Here is a 25541-nt window from a genome sequence, read left to right as displayed (position 1 = left end):
GCACGTACTGTGTGCTGCAGGGATTTGCTGGTTTCAGACCCGGTAACAGAGGGTGTGTATGAGTTATACATACCCACAGCCAGTGGTCATGCCCTCGCTCTCCATACACTTACATGGAGCAATACAAGTGTATAGAGTGAGACCGCACCCAATGGCCGGGAGTATGTATAACTCACACATACCCTCCGTTACTGGATCTGAAATCAATGAATCCCCGCAGCGCACAGTGCGTGTGCTGGGAGGATTCATAAGTCTGTATTCACACAGAGTAATTGAAGACTTATCAGTTTTCACTGCACAATCCCTTTCAGAGGATGAAATCTTTGATGGGAGTGTTTTTTTAGGTTTTAAATGGTTTCCCCTTTTCAGAAATTTCTCATCCCTCGGCACAGTTTGTTGTGCAAAAAGAAACTGCACTTTTACTCAGCAGCTCCTGATCCAGCACTGAGTCTCTGCCGCTGCTCCCAGTGTCTGCTATGGTCTTCATTGAGACAGTGCCCACCACAACATTTTTAGCCTCATAATTGGTATTGACTGTAGGTGCTAACATCACTTTGATAGCATGGCAGCCAATCAGTGAGCTCTGTGGCTCTCAGAGTGTCATTCCGTGTACACTAGCAGAGCTGCTGAACTCACTGGTTGGCTGCCATGCTGTCAACATTTACCTCTTATTGAAAATTCTCTCCATTCTCAACAGTGGATGGATTTTTATTCGATAGCTTAGTCTCACAGTCATCAGTTACCTATGTAATGAGCACGAGTAGCTACTACTAGTAGACTCCTACTACAGGCACAGAAAAGCTGGGAGAACTATCCTTGGCTTTATGAGCGTTATTGCACCTGTTTAAGGAGAAAAGAAGCTCTGTCAAAGTACATGATTGCAATCTCTGAAGACAGTGCAATTGCCGTGGGCAGTATGGAGTTAGTTAATGGCACCCAGGCGACCTAGATTAGCGACTGTGAAAGTGGACTCTTCTCGGAAAGGAGCACCTCATCAAACTAGTCAAAGATTATTTTCATTTGTGAGTGAGGGCATTAGTTATATATGTGGAGATAACAAGAAAGTACATCAAGGCCTAGGTTCTTTTGCTGAATTATGGCTCTAAATCATTAAGGGGTCAGATTGGGAGGCCATGTATGTTATTTTTTTTTAAGTATGAAACCAAGTAAGTTTATACTCTTTCTATAATGCAATGTGAAATCTTGATCTTTCTCCATTATAGTTTAATGGATGAGACCATTTTTTACTATATCATGAATTCAGAATCTTGCTAATCTTAACCAGATGCTACATTTTTAGTAATTTCCTTCCAGATGCTTATAATCAAGGCTTATAGACAATTCAAACGAAATCATGGCTAAAGCTACGTTTAGAATTTCAACCCAGAGGCTACAGATTAGGAGTGAAGGAGATGAGAAATAAAAGGAATGTACCTTGAGCAACTTGACCAATCTGTCTGGTGGCCTCTTCTACTGTGGTGCATAGCACCTGAAGCATATTTTGGGAAATACCCTGTAAAGCAGTAAAGTCAGCCACATTATAAACATATCTCTCGTCTGGATCACTGGCTATTTCATTGAGCTCAGTTAGGAGGGCTTCCTTTATACCAATGGCATATAATGTGATTCCCGAATTTTTAACTTCAGTGGCTGGTTCCTTGATGTTGTCTTGGGATTGGCCATCAGTTATTACAACTGCAATTTGTGGGATTCCATATCTTGCTCTTCCACCAGCGTTTTCTGTGAAGTGATTTTCTAGCATGAACTGAAGACTTGCACCAGTCTTTGTACCGCCACCTTTATACTTCAGATTTTGTACATATTGTAGTACATCCTCCTTCTTGTCGTAAGAGTTGAGGTAGAATTCGGTGCGAGGCTCGTCACTGTACTGAATTAGGCCAATGCGGATGTTGTCTTGACTAACATCAAAACCATTTATCAGAGTGTATAAGAAATCCTGCATGCTTTTGAAGTTTTCAGTACCAATGCTCCAAGATCCATCAACCAGGAAAACAATGTCTGCCACATTTGCCTCTTTGCACACTGAAAAGAAAAACATATAAAATATTTCAAATGGCTTGTAGAGTAGATATATAACAGTAGACTGGTAAGTGTGGAAACATTATAATCTGTCGTTAAGATCAACCCCCCAATGTGAATTTATGGGCATACAGATCTTTGAAAGCAAAATCCATAGGCAGTAGGCACACTTTATATCCTCTATCTCTTGCTGCTTTCACAGCATGTTAATACACATGTGAATGCGGTATTAAGTGCTCTGGATGTGACAGAGCACTTCCCCAGCCTCTGCCTCCTGACTTTATTACTCCACCTAGCACCAGCTTCTATAGCTTGGTAGAGGTGCAGGAAATGCTCTGTAACAACCAGAGAACTGAACACTCCTTTTGCACACAAATTTAAACTCTGATTTCTCTGGAATGCAGAAAGAGATAGAAGCTACTAAGGAGTCAATGGATTTAGCTTTCAAAGACCTGTATGCCCATATATGCCACTGGAGGGGTTCATCTGACTGAGAGATTTCCTTTAAGGTAAAACGCTGTATCGTTCCACTTATAGGACTGAATTTTACAGGATGGCTTTATTATTCCTTTGTTTTTACATACAATGTAAATATAATTTATATGTACATAATATTGTACCACCAAGGACAACATCTGCAAGGAGTTTGTATGTTCTCCCCGTGTTTGCGTGGGTTTCCTCCGGGCACTCCGGTTTCCTCCCACACTCCAAAGACATACTGATAGGGAATCTAGATTGTGAGCCCCATTGGGGACAGTGATGAAATGTGTGCAAACTGTAAAGCGCTGCGGAATATGTTAGCGCTATATAAAAATAAAGATTATTATTGTAATGACAAGGTGCTATCTTATGTTTTGCACTTTGAGTTCCTTGGTTGTTGGAACTGGCGAACTGGCAGGACACAGTTCTTGGAGCCACCATGTCCTCTTACTATAGCTAGCAGAAATATTAACTACTGTAGTTGCATCAACTGTACGCTAGTAGGAGTAAGTGGCAATGTCAGCGTAGGCCCAGAGAGAGCTTGATGCTGACCTGGGAGTCTTATGTTTTCATGCTGGAGAACGACAAAACAATACTTATATAAGAAATTGAGAGTAGCTGTTAAAAGAGAGCAGTTTAGCACTAAGGCTGGTTTCACACTTGCTTTTTTTTGCAGCGCGTTTTTCCCGCAAAAAAACGCATTGAAAAAACGCATACAAAAGCATACAACTGCTGCGTTTTTTTCAAGCATTTTTATGAGCATGCATGAAAAAAACGCAGCGTTTTTATGCGTTTGTATGCGTTTTTAGTGCGCTTTTACCGCGTTTGCGTTTTTTCCAAACATTAGGTGGAACCTCACACTAACCCAAACCATGACTTTACTAACCCTAACCCTGACCCTAACCCTAACCCTAACCCTGACCCTAACCCTTAACCAAACCATACTTAACCCTAACCCAAACCCTAAACCCTAACTAACCCTAACCCTGACCCTAAACCTAACCCTAACCCTAACCCTGACCCTAACCCTAACCCTGACCCTAACCCTTAACCAAACCATACTTAACCCTAACCCAAACCCTAAACCCTAACTAACCCTAACCCTGACCCTAAACCTAACCCTGACCCTAACCCTAACCCTGACCCTGACCCTAACCCTAACCCTAACCCTGACCCTAACCCTTAACCAAACCATACTTATCCCTAACCCAAACCCTAAACCCTAACTAACCCTAACCCTGACCCTAAACCTAACCCTAACCCTGACCCTGACCCTAACCCTAACCCTAACCCTGACCCTAACCCTAACCCTGACCCTAACCCTTAACCAAACCATACTTAACCCTAACCCAAACCCTAAACCCTAACTAACCCTAACCCTGACCCTAAACCTAACCCTAACCCTAACCCTAACCCTGACCCTAACCCTAACCCTAACCCTGACCCTAACCCTAACCCTGACCCTAACCCTTAACCAAACCATACTTAACCCTAACCCAAACCCTAAACCCTAACTAACCCTAACCCTGACCCTAAACCTAACCCTAACCCTGACCCTGACCCTAACCATAACCCTAAACCCCCTTAACTAACCCTAACTCTAACCCAAACCCCTAAATTCCATGGTTAACAAAAAAAAACGCATGTGCAAAAAAACGCATACATAAGCATGCCAATGCGCACATATGCGCACATATGCGCACCCATAGACTATAATGGGTGTCTTGCTGTAAAAAAACGCATTGCGCGAGCATGCGTTTTTTTGAGGCAAGTCGGACGCACCAAAAAATGCAACAGGATGCATTTTGTGCGCCCGAGCGCATACCGCAAAAAAACGCATGCGCGGAAAAACGCGTACAAACGCATGTGTATGCGCACATAAGCGCATCCCATGCAAAGTATAGGAAAAAAAACGCATGCGCTATTTAGCGCTAAAATACCGCGAAAAAAAACGCAAGTGTGAAACCAGCCTAAGGGCAGAGTGCAGATGGTTCACATATGGCGTCAGGAAGACCTGTGATTGGTCAGTGAAATAGTTGCACCTGGGAATGTCAATTGGTGGTGTGTTATGTTGGTGCACAGTGCAGCTTCTTTACATGATGCTGGCAGGGGGTTAGTCTTTCCATGCACCCATCAGAGCCCCTGAGATGCGATTATGGGACCCCATGGGTTGCCATAATGGCCGGCGGTCTGTTGAAGATCCTTGTGTCTGTCAAGTCAGTGCTGCTGTGGATGCCTGCTTCTGTCTGGTGTTCACAGCAGACTAAGACTTTTGCTATGTACCGCAGTAGTGTTCAAAAAAATTCACTAAAGACTAATATTTATAGTTTCACCAAAAATAACCATTAAGTTTTCACTGACTAATCCAATTGGAGTGAGAAAAATTTAATAAGACATAACTTTTAATAATAAAGTAAAAAAAAAAAATTCTGCGCAATTGTGAAGTTTAAAACATTTAAAAAGTGCCAGATTAACCACAGTGTATCAGTGGTCTCCCTTATGGGATCTATAGTTTGAGTCTAGATATTAGCAAATCTAATGAAGCACAATGGCGGCCTGCAATCTTGCCGATACGTTGTATCAAGGTAATATCGCAATTATATCGAATGCTTTATGCATATCTGCTAGCTCCTGATGATCATAGCAGTCATGAATGATGATGAAACGCGTAGGGCTTGACCTATATACTGGGAATTTATTCGCTCATGTGCCAGTAAGAAACCTAATGACGATCTATAGTTTCCTATTGAATTAGTGATCTCTGCTGTATGCATATTTGCCTTAGGCTAGGTTCACATTTGCGGCTGGGTGAGCTGCGGAGGTCAGCGCCGCCTACTGCCGCATACTTCTGCATGCGGCCTGCATACCCTATATTTAGCATTGGGTACGCAGGTCGTGCCGCAATATGCGGATGCCTCTGCATGCGTCGTTTTGACGATGCAGCGACCCGCGTCAAGCGCACCATGTTGGAATTTGTTTTTTTCATCGCATCGTCAAAATGACGCATGCAGAGACATCCGCATACTGCGGCGTGACCTGCGTACCCAATGCTAATGATAGGGTATGCAGGCCGCATGCAGAAGTATGTTACCGTAGGCGGCGCTGACCCGAGGAGGTACGGCCGTGGGCAGAGCCTCACGGAGGACGTCCGCAGCCTCCGCAGCTCGCCCAGCTGCAAATGTGAACCTAGCCTTATTGTAGACACAGAAAAGGGTCTCATATTGCACCTAAACCAAAATGGTATCATTAAAAACATCAGCTCAGGGTGAAATAAATAAGCCCTTACACAGCTCCATAGACTAAAAATTGGAAACGTTATGGGTCTTGGAGTATGGAAACATACAAATTTCTAAATTTTTTTCACCACTTAAATAAAAAAAAGTGTGTGTAATCTTACTGACCTGGAGAATCATACTGCAGGGTCAGTTTTATCGTATAATGATCATGATAAATAAAAAAACGAATCTAATGAGTCAGTTTGGGTACTTTGCTATGTCAGTCAACCAGTAACTCTAACACAAAGATTGAAATGAGTGTGGTGTCTCGGCTGTGACCCAATAAACAGAAGCAGCTTTATTATTAAGGTTGCAGGACCCGTCTGATGATCAAGTTGCACATAAAGGTACTGTCACACTTAGCGATGTACCAGCGATCCCGACCAGCGATATGACGCGGTCAGGATCGCTGGTACATCACTAAGTGGTCGCTAGTGAGCTGCCACACAGGCAGATCTCACCAGCGACATCGCTGGGGACGGGGATCGCTACTTACCTGTCACACCAGGCGATCCTGCGTCCTCCCGCCCGGCTCCACGCGTCGCTCATCCTCACAGCAGGAAGCGCCGCAGGAAGCAGACGACGAGAAACAGTCCTGATCGTTTTCGCGCGATCAGCGATAACCAGTGGGGGAGCCGGTCGTAGGTAAGTATCACACATAGCGATATCGCTAGCAATATCGCTATAACGTCACTAGTTATAGAGATATTGCTAGCGATATCTCTTAGTGTGACATGCCCTTAAGTCTGCTCCTGTATAGTATGTAAATCATAGTTTATCATTAACTACAGTAAAGTAATTACAAAGAATGATATAAGTTCCATTATAACGGTGACTTTGCTAACGCAGTGCAACAATTTACCAGTGCCCTTGTCTTAAGCGCCCGTTACACATAGCGATATCGCTAGCAATATCACTGTAACGTCACCGATTTTGTGACGTAGCAGCGATATTGCTAGCGATATCGCTACATGTGATACTTACCTCCGACCGGCTCCCCCGCTGGTTATCGCTGATCGCGCGCGAAGGTCCTGGACCGTTTCTCGTCGTCAGCTTCCTGCTGGGCTTCCTGTGGCGCCGACAAGCGACGCGTGGACGCGGGCGGGAGGACGTCAGGATCGCATCGTCTGACAGGTAAGTAGTGACCCCCGACCGCTGCTATGTCGCTGGTGAGATCTCCCTGTGTGGCAGCTCACTATCGACCACTTAGCGATGCACTAGCGATCCATATCGTTGTCGGGATCGCTGGTGTATCGCTAAGTGTAACGGTACCCTTACACCTGTGATCATGAACAAGTGAGGGAAAGTGACATGTTTTGGAAAATGCTTCAGGCCAGTAAAAACCTTTTAAACTCTCTCTCTCTATATATATAAAAAAGACTATATAAAGTGGAGAAAACAGAGTTTATACAGAACGATAGGGATTCTCTGACTTTGTTCTCATTCTGCTCTTAAAGCAAATATACAACTTCCCTAAGATATGATTTGCCTTCCTGAAATCCTCTGCATGTTATTTTCTTAACCTTAGAGCCATCTGGATGTATTCATTAGTGAAAACTTTAAAAAATAATGACAGGATCTGTGCAATTATCTAGGCAAGACTCCATTAATGTACAACTTTACAACTTGGTTAAGTAGTATTTATGCCTTACACTAATTGTAAGGCTGGGACTAAAAATATGCTTTGTTTGACTGTATGTCTTCCCTCATAACAGACTGATAAATGTATTGAATAATAACCATGAATGCCTTGTTCCATGAAGAAGGTATAGAAAGACTGCAAAATTGTGAATATGAACTCTTTTCATAGATCTGATAAAAAATATGACTATATTGGGCCTAGGAGGCTGAGAAACTAAGGTCGATATCAGACAGGATGATCAGTGAGGTCCTCTTCCACGCCTTGGGGTTACCTGCAAATTCCCCAGCAAAGACAGTGCATTAATACATTAGTAATAAAGGGAAGTACTACCAAAACTGAATTATTTTGACCTTAATTATTGTAAAATCAAAATGACTAAAGCTTCATGTAGAGAGCAGAACTATATGATGGTATGTTCCATTGGGCACTGTAACAAATAGATAATTATTATATTAATTTGTTTCTTCTTCCTAATAAACCCACTAAATATAAAGAATAGGCTTATAAAGCTACATGAAAATCATATTGTTTCCCTTTAGTGTTGTCCATCATATGTGTATGAAGGTTGATTGATATCGTAGGAAGTTCATGGCCCGGACAAGATGTTTATGACGGTAATCCTGGCTTAACTTGATTTTCAAGAAGTTTCACATTGATTGAACCTGTCAGCTGAATTTTGCTAAATAAACTACAGACACTATCAGGTTGGCAGTGTTAAAATGATTAAAATGATACCTTGGTTGAAGAAATCAGTCTTGTGGTTCTTGTGTAGTCAGTGCTAGAAGTTTTCAGTTAATGAGATGCCCATACTCAGGGGTAGGACTGTAGACAGTGTCTTATCTTCTTACTTTAAGCCAGAGAAAAAAAGGACAGATCTGTCCACAGGCCAACCTGAAGCACAAACATGTTCATCATCATAGAAACAGACTGTTTGTGCTTCAGGGCAGCCTGTGGGCAGGTCTTTCCTTGGTTTCTCTGGCTTAGAGCAGGATGATAAGATTCTATCTAGAGTCCCACCCCGGAGGATGGGTAGTTCATTAGCACACAATTTACAGAGCCAGAACAGTCCAGATCTGAACACTGCAATGTGATCGTTTTCAGATGATGCTACTCAGCTCCTATTAATCTGAATGGAAGCTAGGCTGCAATACTGAAGAATGTTAAGTACAATTATTCTGGCTCTGTAGAAGTTGTACATCTGCTTGATGTGGAATCTGCAAATAGATAATCTGTGGGGGTGCTTCGTGTCGGACCCTATATGTAGATCTGATATTGATGAGGTATGCTTTAACCCCTTTACCCCCAAGGGTGGTTTGCACGTTCATGACCGGGCCAATTTTTACAATTCTGACTACTGTCCCTTTATGAGGTAATAACTCTGAAACTCTTCCATGGATCCTGGTGATTCTGACATTGTTTTCTCGTGACATATTGTACTTCATCTTAGTGGTAAAATTTCATTGATATAACTTGCTTTTATTTGTGAAAAAAAAACGGAAATTTGGCGAAAATTTTGAAAATTTTGCAATTTTCCAACTTTGAATTTGTATGCCCTTAAATCACAGAGATATGGCACACAAAAAAACCTAATAAGGAACATTTCACATATGTTCACTTTACATCAGCACAATTTTGGAACCAAATTTTTTTTTAGGAAGTTATAAGGGTTAAAAGTTAACCAGCAATTTCTCATTTTTGCATCACCATTTTATTTTTACGGACCACATCACATTTGAAGTCACTTTGATGAGTCTATATCATGGGTCCTCAAACTACGGCCTGCGGGCCATGTGCGGCCCGCGAAGGACTTTTATCCGGCCCCTGGCCAGGCCGACATTAAACTGCACTGATTACAGGGCCGGCGAGCCCTGTAATCGCGGGCAGGATGAGGCGCCGAGGAAAGGCGTTGTGCAGCCCTTAGTATGCAGCAGAGACCACACAGGCGACGTGATTTTCATCACGCCGCCTGCGCGGCCTGATGACGTCACGCCGCCTGTGCCTGTGCGGAAAGAAGACTGAGATGAGCGGGCGCCTCTTCAGAGCAGCGGGGGACATAGGTGAGTACTGTTTTTTTTTCTTTTTAACTCCGGGTCCTATTGGGGACCTGTGCTGCCTAGTGGGGACCTTTGCTACCTTTTGGGGACCTGTGCTACGTATTGGGGACATGTTCCTGCCTATGTGGGACCTGTGCTGCCTACTGGGTACCTGTGCTACCTTTTGGGGACTTGTGCTATGTATTGGGGACATGTTCCTGCCTATTTGGGACCTGTGCTGCCTACTGGGGACATTTACCTGCCTATTGGTGACCTGTGCTACCTTTTGGGGTCCTGTGCTACCTGTTGGGGACATTTTCCTGCCTATTGGGGACCTGTGCTGCCTATTGGAGACATTTACCTGCCTATTAGGGACCTGTGCTACCTATTGGGGACCTGTGCTGCCTATTGGGGACCTGTGCTGCCTATTGGGGACCTGTGCTGCCTATTGGGAATCTGTGCTGCCTATTGGGGACCTGTTCTACCTTTTGGGGACCTGTGCTACCTGTTGGGGATATTTTCCTGCCTATTGGGGACCTGTGCTGCCTATTGGGGACATTTACCTGCCTATTAGGGACCTGTGCTGCCTATTGGGGATCTGTGCTGCCTATTGGGGACCTGTACCTGCCTATTGGGGATCTGTGCTGCCTATTGGGGATCTGGGCTGTCTATTGGGATCTGTGCTGCCTATTGGGGAACTGTGCTGCCTTTTGGGGACCTGTACTACATATTGAGCACATTTTCCTGCCTATTGGGGACCTATGCTGCCTATTGGGGACATTTACCTGCCTATTAGGGACCTGTGCTACCTATTGGGGACCTATGCTGCCTATTGGGGACCTGTGCTGCCTATTGGGGATCTGTGCTGCCTATTGGGGACCTGTGCTACCTGTTGGGGACATGTTCCTGCCTATTGGGGACCTGTGCTGCCTATTGGGGACATTTACCTGCCTATTAGGGACCTGTGCTGCCTATTGGGGACCTGTATCTACCTATTGGGAACCTGTACCTGCCTATTGGGGACCTGTGCTGCCTATTGAGGAACTGTGCTGCCTTTTTGGGACCTGTACTACATATTGCACTTTTTCCTGCCTATTGGGGACCTGTGCTGCCTATTGGGGATATTTACCTGCCTATTGGGGACCTGTGCTACCTATTGGGGACCTGTGCTGCTTATTGAGGACATTTACCTGCCTTTAAGGGACCAATGCTGCCTATTGGGGATTCTTGCACCACACTAGTCTGAGCCTGATGTAAAATTGGAGTTCCACCAATATGGGCACTGATCAGGCTGCATTGATGGGCACTGACCAGGCCGCTTTGATGGGCACTGACCAGGCCGCATTGATGGGCACTGATCAGGCCGCATTGATGGGCACTGATCAGGCTGCATTGATGGGCACTGATCAGGCCGCATTGATGGGCACTGATCAGGCCGCATTGATGGGCACTGATCAGGCCGCATTGATGGGCACTGATCAGGCTGCATTGATGGGCACTGATCAGGCTGCATTGATGGGCAGTGCAGTCTGTATGTCTCTGTGTGGGCAATTTTATTGCTGGTATATTGTGTTTGCAGTGCTGTATATATGTTGGTATTTTACTAATAGCAATTTTGAATCCCTAGGAAACAATGATATCAAGAAAGAGAAAAAATTGACTCGAAGTGTAGGATATTCGAAGAACCCCAAAAAATCGGTAAGTTTGATGATTTAACTTTACTTCTTCATTTTTAATATTGTATTTGTTCCTATTTTGTTTTATTATTTCTAAATAAGATATGTGCAGTGTGCATATGAATTTGGTCCTAATTTTTTTTAAACTATATTCCGGCCCACCAATGGTCCGAGGGACCGTGATCTGGCCCCCTGTTTAAAAAGTTTGAGGACCCCTGGTCTATATGATAGAAAATACCCGAAAGTGACACTATTCTAAAAACTGCACCCCTCAAGGTGCTCAAAACCACATTCAAGAAGTTTATTAACCCTTCAGATGCTTCACAGGAATTTTTTGAATGTTTAAAAAAATGAACATTTAACTTTTTTTCACAAAAAAATTACTTCAGGTCCAATTTTTTTACTTTACCAAGGGTAACAGGAGAAATTGGACTGCAAAAGTTATTGTGCACTTTGTCCTGAGTACGCTGATACCTGATATGTGGGGGAACCACTGTTTCGGCGCATGGCAGAGCTCAGAAGAGAAGGAGCGCCGTTTGACTTTTTCAATGCAAAATTGGCTGGAATTCAGATCGGACGCCATGTTGCATTTGGAGAGTCACTGATGTGTCATATGTGGGTGTAAATGACTATTTAGGCGCATGGCAGAGCTCGGAAGAGAAGCAGCGCCATTTGACTTTTTTGGCTGGAATTGAGATTGGATGCCATGTCGTGTTTGGAAAGCCCCTGATGTGCCAAAACAGTGGAAACCCCCCACAAATGACACCATTTTGGAAACTAGACCCCCCAAGGAACTTATCTAGATGGGTGGTGAGAACTTTGAACCTCCCACTGCTTCACAGAAATTTATAATGTACAGCCGTAAAATTAAAAAATGACATTTTTTCCACAAAAATGATCTTTTCACCCCCAATTTTTATTTTCCCAAGGGTAACAGGACCCCAAAAGTTATAGTGCAATTTGTCCTAAGTATGTTGACACCCCACATGTGGGGGTAAACCACTATTTGGGCGCATGGCAGAGCTCGGAAGGGAAGCAGCGCCATTTGACTTTTTTGGCTGGAATTGGGATCGGACGCCATGCCGCGTTTGGAAAGCCCCTGATGTGCCTAAACAGTGGAAACTCCCCACAAATAACACCATTCTGGAAATTATACCCCCTAGGAACGTATCTAGATGTGTGGTGAGCACTTTGAACCCCCAAGGGCTTCACATAAGTTTATAATGCCCGGGCGTGAAAATAAAAATATCATATTTCTTCCACAAACATAATCTTTTAGTCTCCAATTTTTTATTTTCCCAAGGGTAACAGGAGAAATTGGACCCCAAAAGTTGTTGTCCAATTTGTCCTGAGTTCGCTGATACCACATATTTGCGAGAAAACTACTTTATGGGCACACGTCGGGGCTCGGAAGGGAAGTAGTGAAGCTTTGGAATGCAGACTTTGATGGAATGGTCTGCGGGTGTCATGTCGCATTTACAGAGCCTCTGATGTGCCTAAACTGTTGAAACTCCCCACAGTGACCCCATTTTGGAAACTAGACCCCCCACAGAACTTATCTAGATGTGTAGTGAGCACTTTGAACCCACAAGTGCTTCACAGAAGTTTATAACGCCCGGGACGTGAAAATAAAATCATTTTTTTTCCACAAAAATTATATTTTTGCCCCCCATTTTTTATTTTCCTAAGGGTAACAGAAGAAATTGGACCCCAAAAGTTGTTTTGCAATTTGTCCTGAGTAGGCTGATACCCCACATGTGGGGGTAGAACACTGTTTAGGCGCATGGCAGAGCTTGGAAGGGAAGGAGCACCATTTGACTTTTTCAACGCAGAATTGGCTGAAATTGAGATCAGACGCCATGCTGCGTTTGGAGAGCACCTGATGTGCCCAAACAGTGCAAACCCCCAATTTTAACTCCAACCCTAACCCCAACAAACCCCTAACCCTAATCTCAACCCTAACCCTAGCCCTAACTCTATCCCTAGCCCTAACCCTAATGGGAAAATGGAAATAAATATATTTTTTTTAATTTAATTATTTTTCTCTAACTAAGCGGGTGATAAAGGGGGTTTGATTCACTATTTATGGCGGGTTTTTATGTTTGGCAGCTGTCATACGCTAGAAGACGCTTTTTATTGTAAAAATAGTTTTTGCATCACCACATTTTGAGAGCTATAATTTTTCCATATTTTGACCCACAGAGTCATGTGAGGTCTTATTTTTTGCAGGATGAGTTGATGTTTTTATTGGTATCATTTATGGGTATGTGACATTTTTTGATCGCTTTTTATTCTGATTTTTGTGACGCAGAATGAACAAAAACCAGCATTTCAAGAATTTCTTTTGGGGGGGGCGTTTACACCGTTCCGCGGGTGGTAAAATTGATAAAGCAATTTTATTCTTCGGGTCAGTATGGTTACAGCGATACCTCATTTATGTCTTTTTTTATGTTTTGGCGCTTTTATGCAATGAAAATAATTTTATATAAAAAATAATTATTCTTGCATCTCTTTATTCTGCGAGCTATAACTTTTTTATTTTTTCGCTGATGATGCTGTGTGGCAGCTCGTTTTTTGCGGGACAAGATGACGTTTTCAGCAGTACCATGGTTATTTATATCCATCCTTTTGATCGCGTGTTATTACACTTTTTGTTCGGCGGTATGATAATAAAGCATTATTTTTTGCTTTGTTTTTTATTTTTATTTTTTAAGGGGTTCGCTAAAGGGGTTAACTAATGAGACAGTTTTATAGGGCGGGTTGTTATGGACGCGGAGATACTAACTATGTGTACTTTTATTGTTTTCTTTTTTTTTTCATTTCCAAAAATGAATGTATCAGGGAATTTTTTTTTTATTTATTTAGCGATTTTTTATAAATTATTTTTACAATTGTTTTTTTAACTTTATTACATTGACCCAGGGGGGACATCACTGTCATGTGTCAGATTGCTGATCTGACACATCACACAGCGCTGTGACGATCAGTGATCTGACACAGGCGCTGCAGCAGGCTTCCTCATGCCTGCGCTCTGCAAGCAGTGAGGAAACCGCCTCCCTGCAGGCCCCCAAAGGCCCCCGCAGCCATATTGGATCGGGGGACCTGCAGGGAAGGAGGGCCCTGCAGCAGCGCTGCACATCGCGCTGCTGCGGGGGTCTCAGGGAAGCACGGAGGGAGCCCCCTCCCTGCTGATGCTACCCTAAACCCCCGCTACACTGCGATCGTGTTTGATAGCAGTGTGCTAGGGGTTAACATGCCGGGGGCAGTCCGTGACCGCCCCTGACACATAGTGCCGGGTGTCAGCTGTGATAATCAGCTGACACCCGGCCACGATCAACGGCGCTCCCCGTGTTAGCACCGCTGATGGCTATGACGTACTATCCCGTCCATGGGCATAGGGGCCCGGGGCCCATGGACGGGATAGTACGTCAGATGTCAGGAAGGGGTTAAAAAGTTCATTCATATCAATGTCCAGAAAAAACCCTTTAACTATAAAATAAAGATACCAACTTGATTTTGCATAGCAGAACAGGTTCTTGATGATTAAGCAATGCTGAAAATATTCAGAAACAATAAATAATATGTGACATAAAAGTTCTACAACGTATCTATGACTTCTACAGACCACAAAATCACTAACTAACAACTTCTAACACTAATAATATTCTTAATTCTCACCAGTTTTCTGAGAATATGTTCCATGAAACGATGGTTGTAAAAGGAGAAACAATACGAGGCTTTTCCAGGCTTCCATTTTGTTAAAATATCTAGAAGATGAATAGGAAAATGTAATTCTACATGATCATGATCTCATATATACATTTTTCAAACTTAATATGATAACTACATGAAAACGTAAATTTGTATTCAGGCTTTAAGAGGTGGCACAACGAGTTCCTCCTGCTCTGTACTTTGTACTTTATTTATGTCAAATGCAAGATTTATAATTTATCATTTAATGCAATAAATATATATTAAAATAATTACATAAATCCCACAGCAAAGCCCAAATGTTTAAAAGATCGCTCCTAATTTTATTCTGGACTGTGCAATGTCCAATGATATTCAATGACTATTTCAAAAGTTACTGAATTTAAAGCACCACCAGCTTTTTTTTATTGCAGTGCTGGAGTGGTGCCACTTATGTAGGTTCCTGTTATACGCAAACACAGAGACACCAAGTAAGACTGGCTTCAGACCACCAAAAGTGCAGCCACAGACGCACTTGTCGCAAGCTGCCCCAGCTAAGCAAACCTTAAAGGGCTGGCATATTCTTCACCCAGCTTCCAGTAAATGGGAGGGGGAATTTAGTAGAGCCCTTTCCAGGGAATTGACTTCTGGATCGCCCAGCAATCATTGGAACCATCCGGCAAGTCGCAAACTGCTGGAGATCGGAGCAGTGCCAATAAAAGATGAAGACGGCGGTTGGTAACACTAGTGATCAAGTCCATTTGTCATGGCTCTTCCTTCCTCTCAGCACTCTTCCATTTCAAATGCATCATAGTGTCATGCTATTTATGACCTAGAATTCCAAAGCTAGCTGTACACCTTAGATAGTTGACTATTCAGCCAGCTGCTATTTCTCCTGACACCCTGTATACAAGAACATTTAAGGTGTTTCTTTGGGGAGAGAGGTGAAAGAAGCTGTCAGACACCTCTGCTCCTGCACAGCAAAAGAATTTTGAGCTTAAATTCCAACCTCTGATCCCAATCTACCCTAACAAACATCGGATGTCAAATCAGAAGTAACCTGTCCACAGTAATTGGTGAACTCATACTACAGATATCAGTGTGTTCAACTGTCTTTAATATGTATGCGGTCTTTAAGAAGACCGTTGCCTTCTCCGGTATGCAGCACCATTTTGATCTAATGAGTGACGTTGCCACCATTCTTCAGACTCTATAGATCACTCTAAGGTTTATGTCTGGTTCTCTAGAAGCTTACATTGTAAAAGCCACTTCACGTCACATAACGCAGAGAGGAGGGTGACCAAGAAAATATGCAGAGCAGTGACGTCACTCAGAAGAGGATCAGATTTGCTCTGGATCCCGGAGAGAGCAGTGGTAGGAGAGCATCTTAATACATTGACCATAAGTCATATACACTGCAATAAATGATAATACAATCATATACAGTAGCAGCCCAGAGGTGCAACCACAGAGCTTGTGGACATCCCTTTTGATTGATTTGTGGCTGTAAGTAGATATTATATTTTTTTAATGTTTGTATTGGATGTACATGTTGCCAATTTTTGAGCTTTTCTTGCATGCTCTTCTTATATGCACAGGATTTACTTGCATTAATGCATTTGCACATTAGAGTGATCCTGATTCTCCTGAACATTGAAATGAAGATTTCTACATGCACATGTTGGCAATCATTTTCATGGGCTCCCTTCATATGCTCAGCTTAAAGCTATTATACAGGAGCATTTGGTACTAATGTTTGCACTTGCACTTTAGCCTGATCCTGAGCATTGAATTGAATATTTCTAAATGTCCGATCATTTATAAATTTACATGTAAATATTTCCATATAAGCCTCTGTTTAGCTTAGCAATGCCTTTCTTATTTTTAATTGTATTTTATACCTAATCTTCAATAAAATTAGCATTTTTAATTATTCTAAACTTACGTCTCTTCATAACCTTTGGTTATTCTCCTTGGGTAGTGTTTTGATATTTTGAGGTTCTTCCTATAGTCCAGAAACTTTGCTTTCTTTGATTTGCTAAAAAACATGTTCAGACCTAATACCATTTACCATGTAATAAGTTAGCTATTTATGTGAAAGCCAACGATGTCCATAAGCATGCTTTTTTTCTGACCCAATCTCTTCTAACGCAAAGTCCACAATGTGAAATTATTTGAAATATATTTCGTTTCCTCCATTTAAAACAAGATGTAAACATAGAAAATAGACAAAGAAAATATACAAAATATTTGTCACCTTTTTCCAAAAAGATAAAGTTTTGAATGATGTGTTACTAACTACTAAACATAAGTCTGACTGCAGACTTGCACCCTGGGGCTGAACAATCCCATTAATGTGCTAAATATTTGTTCTGATGAAAAATCAAGTCAAAGTAAATGTTTAACAATCAAATTTTAATACCACAGTGGCTACCATCTGCTATGGTTTTTGGCCATATCTCTGGTTTTACCCTTTTTCTCACATGCACAATTCTTACAAACAAGCATCTCATAGTATGTTGAAGTTGCCAGATGGGATATTATATTTCAAAGCAATGTATATTCAATCGCACAAACAGAATAAGCCAAACAACATTGTGTGATTATTGCCTTGATCAATGAAATTTGTCCTAAAATGGTATTTTATATTCATAAAGTCAGAAACGTAAAAAGACATTCCATCATATGTAAAACAATAACTCTAGCCTAGGTTTTACCAGCACTTTCACACACACACACACACACACACACACACACACACTGAGAAAAATAATTATTTGATACACTGACGATTTTGCAAGTTTTTCCCACATACAAAGAATGGAGAGGTCTGTAATTTTTAGGGACAAAATCTTAAAAAAAATCCAGAAAATCACATTGTATTATTTTTATATAACTAATTTGCATTTTATTGCATAAAATAAGTATTTGATACAAGAGAAAAGCAGAACTTAATTGTTTGCAATTACAGAGGTCAAATGTTTCTTGTAGTTCTTGACCAAGTTTGCACACACTGCACCAAGGAAGTGGCCCACACCTCCATACAGATCTCCAGGTTTTGGGGCTGTCTCTGGGCAACATTGAGTTTCAGCTCTCTTCAAAGATTTTCTATTGGGTTCAGGTCTGGAGACTGGCTAGGCCACTCCAGGGTCTTCAAAAGTTTCTTACGGACCCACTCCTTAGTTGCTCTGACTGTGTGTATCAGGTCATTGTCATGCTGTCAGACCCAGCCATAACCCATCTTTAATGCTCTTATTGAAGGATGTAGGCTGTTGGCCAAAATCCCGCGATACATGATCCCATCCGTCCTCCCTTCAATACGATGCAGTCGTCATGTAAGCTTTGCAGGAAAGCACCGCCAAATTATGATATTTCCTCCACCATGCTTCACGGTTGGGACAGCATTTTGAGGGTTGTACTCATCCTGTTAGGGCTGGCGGAACACACCAAATTATAAAATAATAGTAGGTGCGTTCGCAGCTCGGGGTCCACCGTGCAGAGGTGGTACACTGCTGCTAAGTAATGGAGGAAGAGTTAAGCAGTGTGAAACCAGCCACACGTGGGTTACTTCACCCAATGTGAACAGGGGCGAACTCAGTTAATGCACAGAGCCGCACAACCGCTGAACGTAGATGCCAGAGCCTAACACATCCTTCTTTTTCCTCCAAACACGTCCAGTGGAGTTGATACCAAAAAGTTCTATTTTGATCTCATCTGACCACAAGACTTTCTCCCATGCCTCCTGTGGATCATCCAGATGGTCATTGGTGAACTTCAAACTGGCCAGGACATGTGCTGGCATGAGAAGGGGGACCTTGCTATTCCTGCAAGATTTTAATCGATGACAGTATAGTGTGTTACTAACAGTAATGATTGAGACTGTGGTCACAGCTCTCTTCAGGTCATTGGCTAGGTCTTCCTGTGTAGTTCTGAGCTGATTCCTGGCCTTTCTTAGAATAATCTTAATCTGACGAGGCAAGATCATATATTGAGCCCCAAACCAAGGAAGATTGACAGTCATCTTGTGTTTCTTCCTTTTTCTACTAATTGTGCCAACAGTCGTTGCCTTCTTGCCAAACTGTTGCCTATTGTCCTGTAGTCCATCCCAGCCTTGTGCAGGTCTACAATTTTATCCTGGGTGTCCTTAGACAGCTCTTTAGTCTTGACCATGGTGGAGAGATTGGAGTGTGAGTGACTGAGTTTGTGGACAGGTGTTATTTATACAGGTAACAAGTTCAAACAGGTGAATTTAATACAGGTAATGAGCGCAGAGTAGGAGGGCTTCTTAAAGAGAAACTAACAGGTATGTGATAGCCAGAATTATTGCTGGTTGGTAGGTGATCAAATACTTAATGAAATAAAATGCAAATTAATTATGTAAAATTCAAAAAATTTGATTTTATTTTTTGTTTTTAGATTCTGTCTCTCACAGTTGAACTGTACCTGTGATAAAAAATTACAGACCTTGCCATTCTTTGTACATGGGAAAACTTGCAAAATCAGCAGTGTATCAAATACTCATATGTATATACAGTTGTGGCAAAAAGTATTGACACCCCTGCAATTCTGTCAGATAATACTCAGTTTCTTCCTGAAAATGATTGCAAACACAAATTCTTTGGTATTATTATCTTCATTTAATTTGTCTTAAATGAAAAAACACAAAAAGAATGTTCCTAAAAGCCAAATTGGATATAATTCCACACCAAACATAAAAAAGAGGGTGGACAAAAGTATTGGCACTGTTCGAAAAATCTTGTGATGCTTCTCTAATTTGTGTAATTAACAGCACCTGTAACTTACCTGTGGCACCTAACAGGTGTTGGCAATAACTAAATCACACTTGCAGCCAGTTGACATGGATTAAAGTTGACTCAACCTCTGTCCTGTGTCCTTGTGTGTACCACATTGAGCATGGAGAAAAGAAAGAAGACCAAAGAACTGTCTGAGGACTAGAGAAACCAAATTGTGAGGAAGCATGAGCAATCTCAAGGCTACAAGTCCATCTCCAAAGACCAGAATGTTCCTGTGTCTACCATGCGCAGTGTCATCAAGAAGTTTAAAGCCCATGACACTGTGGCTAACCTCCCTAGATGTGGACGGAAAAGAAAAATTGACAAGAGATTTTAACGCAAGATTGTGCGGATGTTGGATAAGAACCTCGACTAACATCCAAACAAGTTCAAGCTGCCCTGCAGTCCGAGGGTACAACAGTGTCAACCCGTACTGTTATGAATGAGTCACCGTAGGAGGCAAAAACAGAAATACTAGCTAAGTCCAGAAAACCAGAGAAGTTGGCAGCTATCGGATTACAGACCCCTGAACCTATCAACAACAACTAGCAGTAGCCGTGGGGGGTTCCTACGGTGCCCTAGACCCCTCGATCACAGCCGGAGAACTACATAGCCTAAAGACAGAAAGGGAAATCTAAACTGCCCCAGAGCAGACCCCAAAGCAATAGGCAGCCCCCAACATATAATAACAGTGAAGCAAGATGAAAAAACACTCACACAGATAGAAAGATAGGCTGAGCAAACAATGGGGCCCAAGCTAACTACATAGGACAGGATAGAAAAGCTACTGTCTGTAATCCGCCAAAACCCTATCAAAACAAGAGCCAACAGCTGATAGGGAAAAAGGCCCTGAAGACGCTAGGCTTCAAAAAGACTATATCAGTACTCAAGTATTTTCTGAAGACAGAGCAAAAAGGAATTCAGCACACCCCAGCAGGGAATGGCAGAAATCCAGAAAAACAAACCAAAACACAAATGCAAAAAACAGAGCAGAAAACTTAGCTTTTGAGGAGCTGGAATCAGACTGGTCTCCTAGAATCCCTCAGAGAGATCACCAGCAAGGCAGAAGGGCGTTGGCTGCCTTATATCCAGTCAGCAATTCCCGTCACCCAGTCATCATCATCCTGCCCAGATGCTTGCTAATCAGCCTCACTACCTTCCTTCACCAGAAGAGGGAGTTCATCAGACCTCAATGGTGAAGGGGAAAATGAACTCACAACACCGTACTATCCGTCGGCGTCTGAATGAAAAGGGACTGTATGGTAGGAGACCCAGGAAGACCCCACTTCTTACCCCGAGACATAAAAAAGCCAGGCTGCAGTTTGCCAAAACTTACCTGAAAAAGCCTAAAATGTTTTGGAAGAATGTTCTCTGGTCAGATGAGACAAAAGTAGAGCTTTTTGGGCAAAGGCATCAACATAGAGTTTACAGGAGAAAAGAAGAGGCATTCAAAGAAAAGAACACGGTCCCTACAGTCAAACATGGTGGAGGTTCCCTGATGTTTTGGGGTTGCTTTGCTGCCTCTGGCACTGGACTGCTTGACCGTGTGCATGGCATTATGAAGTCTGAAGACTACCAACAAATTTTTCAGCATAATGTAGGGCCCAGTGTGAGAAAGCTGGGTTTCCCTCAGAGGTCATGGGTCTTCCAGCAGGACAATGACCCAAAACACACTTCAAAAAGCACTAGAAAATGGTTTGAGAGAAAGCACTGGAGACTTCTAAGGTGGCTAGCAATGAGTCCAGACCTGAATCCCATAGAACACCTGCGGAGAGATCTAAAAATGGCAGTTTGGAGAAGGCACCCTTCTAATATCAGGGACCTGGAGCAGTTTGCCAAAGAAGAATGGTCTAAAATTCCAGCAGAGCTTTGTAAGAAACTCATTGATGGTTACCGGAAGCGGTTGGTCGCAGTTATTTTGGCTAAAGGTTGTGCAACCAAGTATTAGGCTGAGGGTGCTAATACTTTTGTCTGGCCCATTTTTGGAGTTTTGTGTGAAATGATCAATGTTTTGCTTTTTGCTTCATTCTCTTTTGTGTTTTTTCATTTAAGACAAATTAAATAAAGATAATAATACCAAAGAATTTGTGTTTGCAATCATTTTCAGGAAGAAACTGAGTATTATCTGACAGAATTGCAGGGGTGTCAATACTTTTGGCCACAACTGTATTTATAGAGCTGTGTGAAAAACTGTTTGCCCCTTCCTGATATCCTATTCTTTTGCATGTTTCTCACACTTAAATGTTTCAGATCACCAAACAAATATAAATATTAGACAAAGATAGCACAAGTAAACACAAAATACAGTTTTTAAAAGGTCTTTATTATTAATGGAAAAATAAATCCAAATCTATAGGGCGCTGTGTGAAAAGTGATTGCCCCCTATATCTAATAACTGGTTGGGCCACCCTTAGCAATTACAACTGTAATCAAATGTTTGTGATAACTGGCAATGAGTCTTTTACAATCCTCTGGAATAATTTTGACCCACTCAACTTTGCAGAATTGTTGTAATTCAGCCACATTGAAAAGTTTTCCAAGCATGAACCGGTTTTTTAAGGTCATACCACATCATCTCAATTGGATTAAGATCACTCCAAAGTCTTAATTTTATTTTTCTTAAGCTATACAGAGGTGGACTTGCTGGTGTGTTTTGCATCATTGTCCTGCTGCATAAGTGTGCTTCAGCTTGAGGTCACGAACAGATGGCCAGATATTCTCCTTTAGGATTTTTAGGTAGACAGCAGAATTCATGGTTCCATTTACCATGGCAAGTTTTCCAGATCCTGAAGCAGCAAAACAACCCAAGACCATCACACTACTATCACCATATTTTACTGTTGGCATGATGTTTCATTTCTGAAATGTTGTGTTACTTCTATTTCAGGTGTAATGGGACATACACCTTCCAAAAAGTTCAACTTTTGTCTTGTTAGTCCACAGAGTATTCTCCCAAAAGTCTTGGGGATCATCAAGAGGTTTTTTGTCAAAACTAAGACAAGCCTTTAAGTTCTTATTGCTCAGCAGTGTTTTTTCATCTTGGAAAACTGCCATGCAGGCCATTTTTGCCCAGTCTCTTTCTTATAGAGGAGTCATGAACACTGACCTTAACTGAGGCAAGTGAGGCCTGCAGTTCTTTGGATGTTGTTATGGAATCTTTTGTGACCTTTTGGATAAGTTGTCTCTTCCCTCTTAGGGTAATTTTAGTTGGCTGTCCACTTCTGGGAAGGTTCACCATCATTTCATGTTTTTGCCATTTGTGGATAATGTCTTTCACTGTGATTGGCTGGAGGCCTAAAGCTTTAGAAATGGCTTCATAGCCTTTTTCATACTGATAGACCTAAATTACTTTATTTCTCATTTATTCCAGAATTTCTTTGGATCGCGGCATGATGTCTAGCTTATGAGGTTCTTTTGGTCTACTTCACTTTGTCAGGCAGGTATCAGGCCTGGGTGTGGCTAGGGAATTTGAGTTGAGCTTCCCAAACATGTGATAAACCACAGTTAATTTATGTTTTAAGAGGTGGGACAATCACTTTTTCAAATAGGGCCCTGTTGGTTTGGATTTCTTTTTCCCTTAATAATAAAGATCTTCATTTAAAAAGTTCATTTTATGTTTACTTGTGTTATCTTTGTCTAATATTTAAATTTGTCTGGTAATCTTAAACAGTTAAGTGTGACAAACATGCAAAAGAGTAGGAAATCAGGAACGGCAAACACTTTTTTACACAACTGTATATATAGTGACAAAGTCATTGGCAAATTACTAGTGGGGAGACACTGAGGTTGTTAGCTTCAGTAATTTAATCAGCCATGTTTAGTTCTAGGATGATTGTTGTAGAGTGGGAGGAGTCCAGTGGATAAATACTTAGCTTTCTAGAGGTGAAAACTGGAGATGTGCTTTGGTGTTAAGGAAAGCTGGATGTATGAAGATTCCAAGGTCTACTGGATTGAATGTCCTTTGCTAAAGGACATGACAGCTGGAATCTAAGCCAGGTGGTTTAACCAGCACTGTTGTATGGACTTTCTATTTTATGTTTTACCTTCTGCGAGACAAAGGCTGTATTTACATTTTCTGGTGATGTGACTTATGAGGATTGCAATAACCCAGGTGGTCTTTAAATTTAAACGGTTCCTGTGTCTACCTCCTTAAGAAGCCAAGTGAGCCGACCTACCACAGTTGGTGTTAGAAATGTGGGTAAGATCCTCAGGAAGCAAGTGTGATGACTGTTGACAAACTGCATGTCCTGGGTGAAGGCTGCTGTAATGATGGAACTTTGGTCAGACAAAATGATCAAGCATCCGGTCTAGAGCCTGCAGCAGTAACAGCAACAGTTGCAGCAGCAACAGCTGACACAACAGGAGACAAGCTACTGATGCAACAGCTCCAGCAACAGCAGCAGCAGAGCCAATAATAGCAACAACAGATTGAGTTACTTACAGAGACGGTTCGTGGCACGGTGGTCCCAATGTCAGCTGATGATTTCTCGGTCCAGAAGGCGATAAGGAGAGCCTTCAGAAAATTACCCCAGGTGACAAAATAGAGGCCTTTTTAACAGCTTTTAAATGGGACGCCAATAGGGAGAAACTCCAGCCAGGGCAGTGGGCGGAGGTACTGGCCCATGTTTAACAGGGGAGCCACAAATGGCCTACTATGATTTGGCTTTACAGGATGCCAAAGAATATGAAAAAATAAAAACAGAAATTTTGGCGTGCTTGGGGGTGACAATATCTGTCATGGCACAATGAGTCCACCGCTGGGCATATGACAGTGACAAACCTCCTCGATGCCAAATGTTTGATCTGCTGCACCTTGTCCAAAAGTGTTTACAGTCTGAATCCTCTACCCCAGCTCAGATGGTAGAGCAAGTTTTAAAGGACTCGCCTTCCGAGCCCGATGCAGACCTGGGTTGTCATGGTGATCTCGGGTATGCCGATGACTTGGACTAGTTGAAAGGTATCAGGGGTTGATGGTTCCTTGGGGAGTCAACCCACTCCATACTGGGGAGCAGAGGTTAAAAAGAGGGTGGAGGGTCCAAAGTTTAAGGGGTCGGCAGAGGTCATGCAGAGTACCTCATCGGGGATGTAATTTGCTGGAGATGTCACGGCCCAGGTCATATAGCTGCCCATTATTCCTTGACCACTGAGCAAATGGACTGTAGCACGGAACGTCGGCGTACATTCTACGTATATTCATCTTGCAGTGTGGACTGTTGTGAGCTCATTTTCTGGTCTACCAGTTGTGAGTTCTCCTTCCAGGCTCCCTCTGGTGGTAACAGGAGGTAGTGAGGCTGATTTAATCAGTAGAGATCTGCCACCTGATAATGAGGATGACGATTGGACCTCAGGAATCTCAGATTGGTTTTAAGACAGCTGACGCCCTACTCTGGTGCTGGTGATTCCTTCTTCTTGTCAGGTCTTGGTTCTCAATTCTGTTCCAGTCAGCTCAAGCTAAGTTTTTCTGCTAATGTTCACACTTGATTTTGTTGTTCTATTCAGTTTTTTGTGTGGTCAGCCAGCCCCGGCTGGGGCTGTGCTGAATTTCCACTCTTATTTATCTGTATTTGCCAATTTGCTTTTTGTCCCTTATTAGATTGGCCTCTTTTTGCTCTGTCTCAGAATATTTCAGAGTGCTGATATAGTGGGAGAAGTCTAGTGACTTCAGGGTTAATTTGTTATCAGAAGTGTTGGACATTATTTTGTAGGGTTTTGGGCAGATTGCAGACAGTGTCTTTCCTTTCCTCTCCTTTCTAGTTAGTTTGGGCCCCATCGTTTGCTCAGCCTATTTTCCTACCTGTGTTTGTGTTTTCATCTTGTTTCACCGTCAATACATGTGTGGGGGCTGTCTATTCCTTTGGGGTCTGCTCTGGGGCAGTTAGTTTTCCCCTTTTCTTGCTTTAGGCTTATTTAGC

The 25541-nt window shown here is 42.4% G+C and overlaps 1 protein-coding gene across 1 annotated transcript in view; it reads right to left on the bottom strand.

Moving 5' to 3' along the window:
- Nucleotides 1–25541, bottom strand: part of LOC141084511 (collagen alpha-4(VI) chain-like) — a 376083-nt gene that overhangs the window by 259313 nt on the left and 91229 nt on the right. Inside the window, exons 3-4 of the mRNA XM_073569263.1 lie at nt 14825–14913; nt 1435–2043 (exon numbers count right to left, since the gene is read on the bottom strand). Coding sequence (XP_073425364.1) covers nt 1435–2043; nt 14825–14913 — 698 coding nt within the window. The remainder of the gene's footprint in view (nt 1–1434; nt 2044–14824; nt 14914–25541) is intronic.

Source organism: Dendrobates tinctorius, unplaced genomic scaffold (assembly GCF_039654945.1).
Source record: "Dendrobates tinctorius isolate UK_male_01 unplaced genomic scaffold, ASM3965494v1 ptg000005l, whole genome shotgun sequence".
Classification (NCBI taxonomy): domain Eukaryota; kingdom Metazoa; phylum Chordata; class Amphibia; order Anura; family Dendrobatidae; genus Dendrobates; species Dendrobates tinctorius.
Note: the sequence above shows the minus strand (reverse complement) of the source record. Positions and strands in the feature narration are given on the sequence as shown.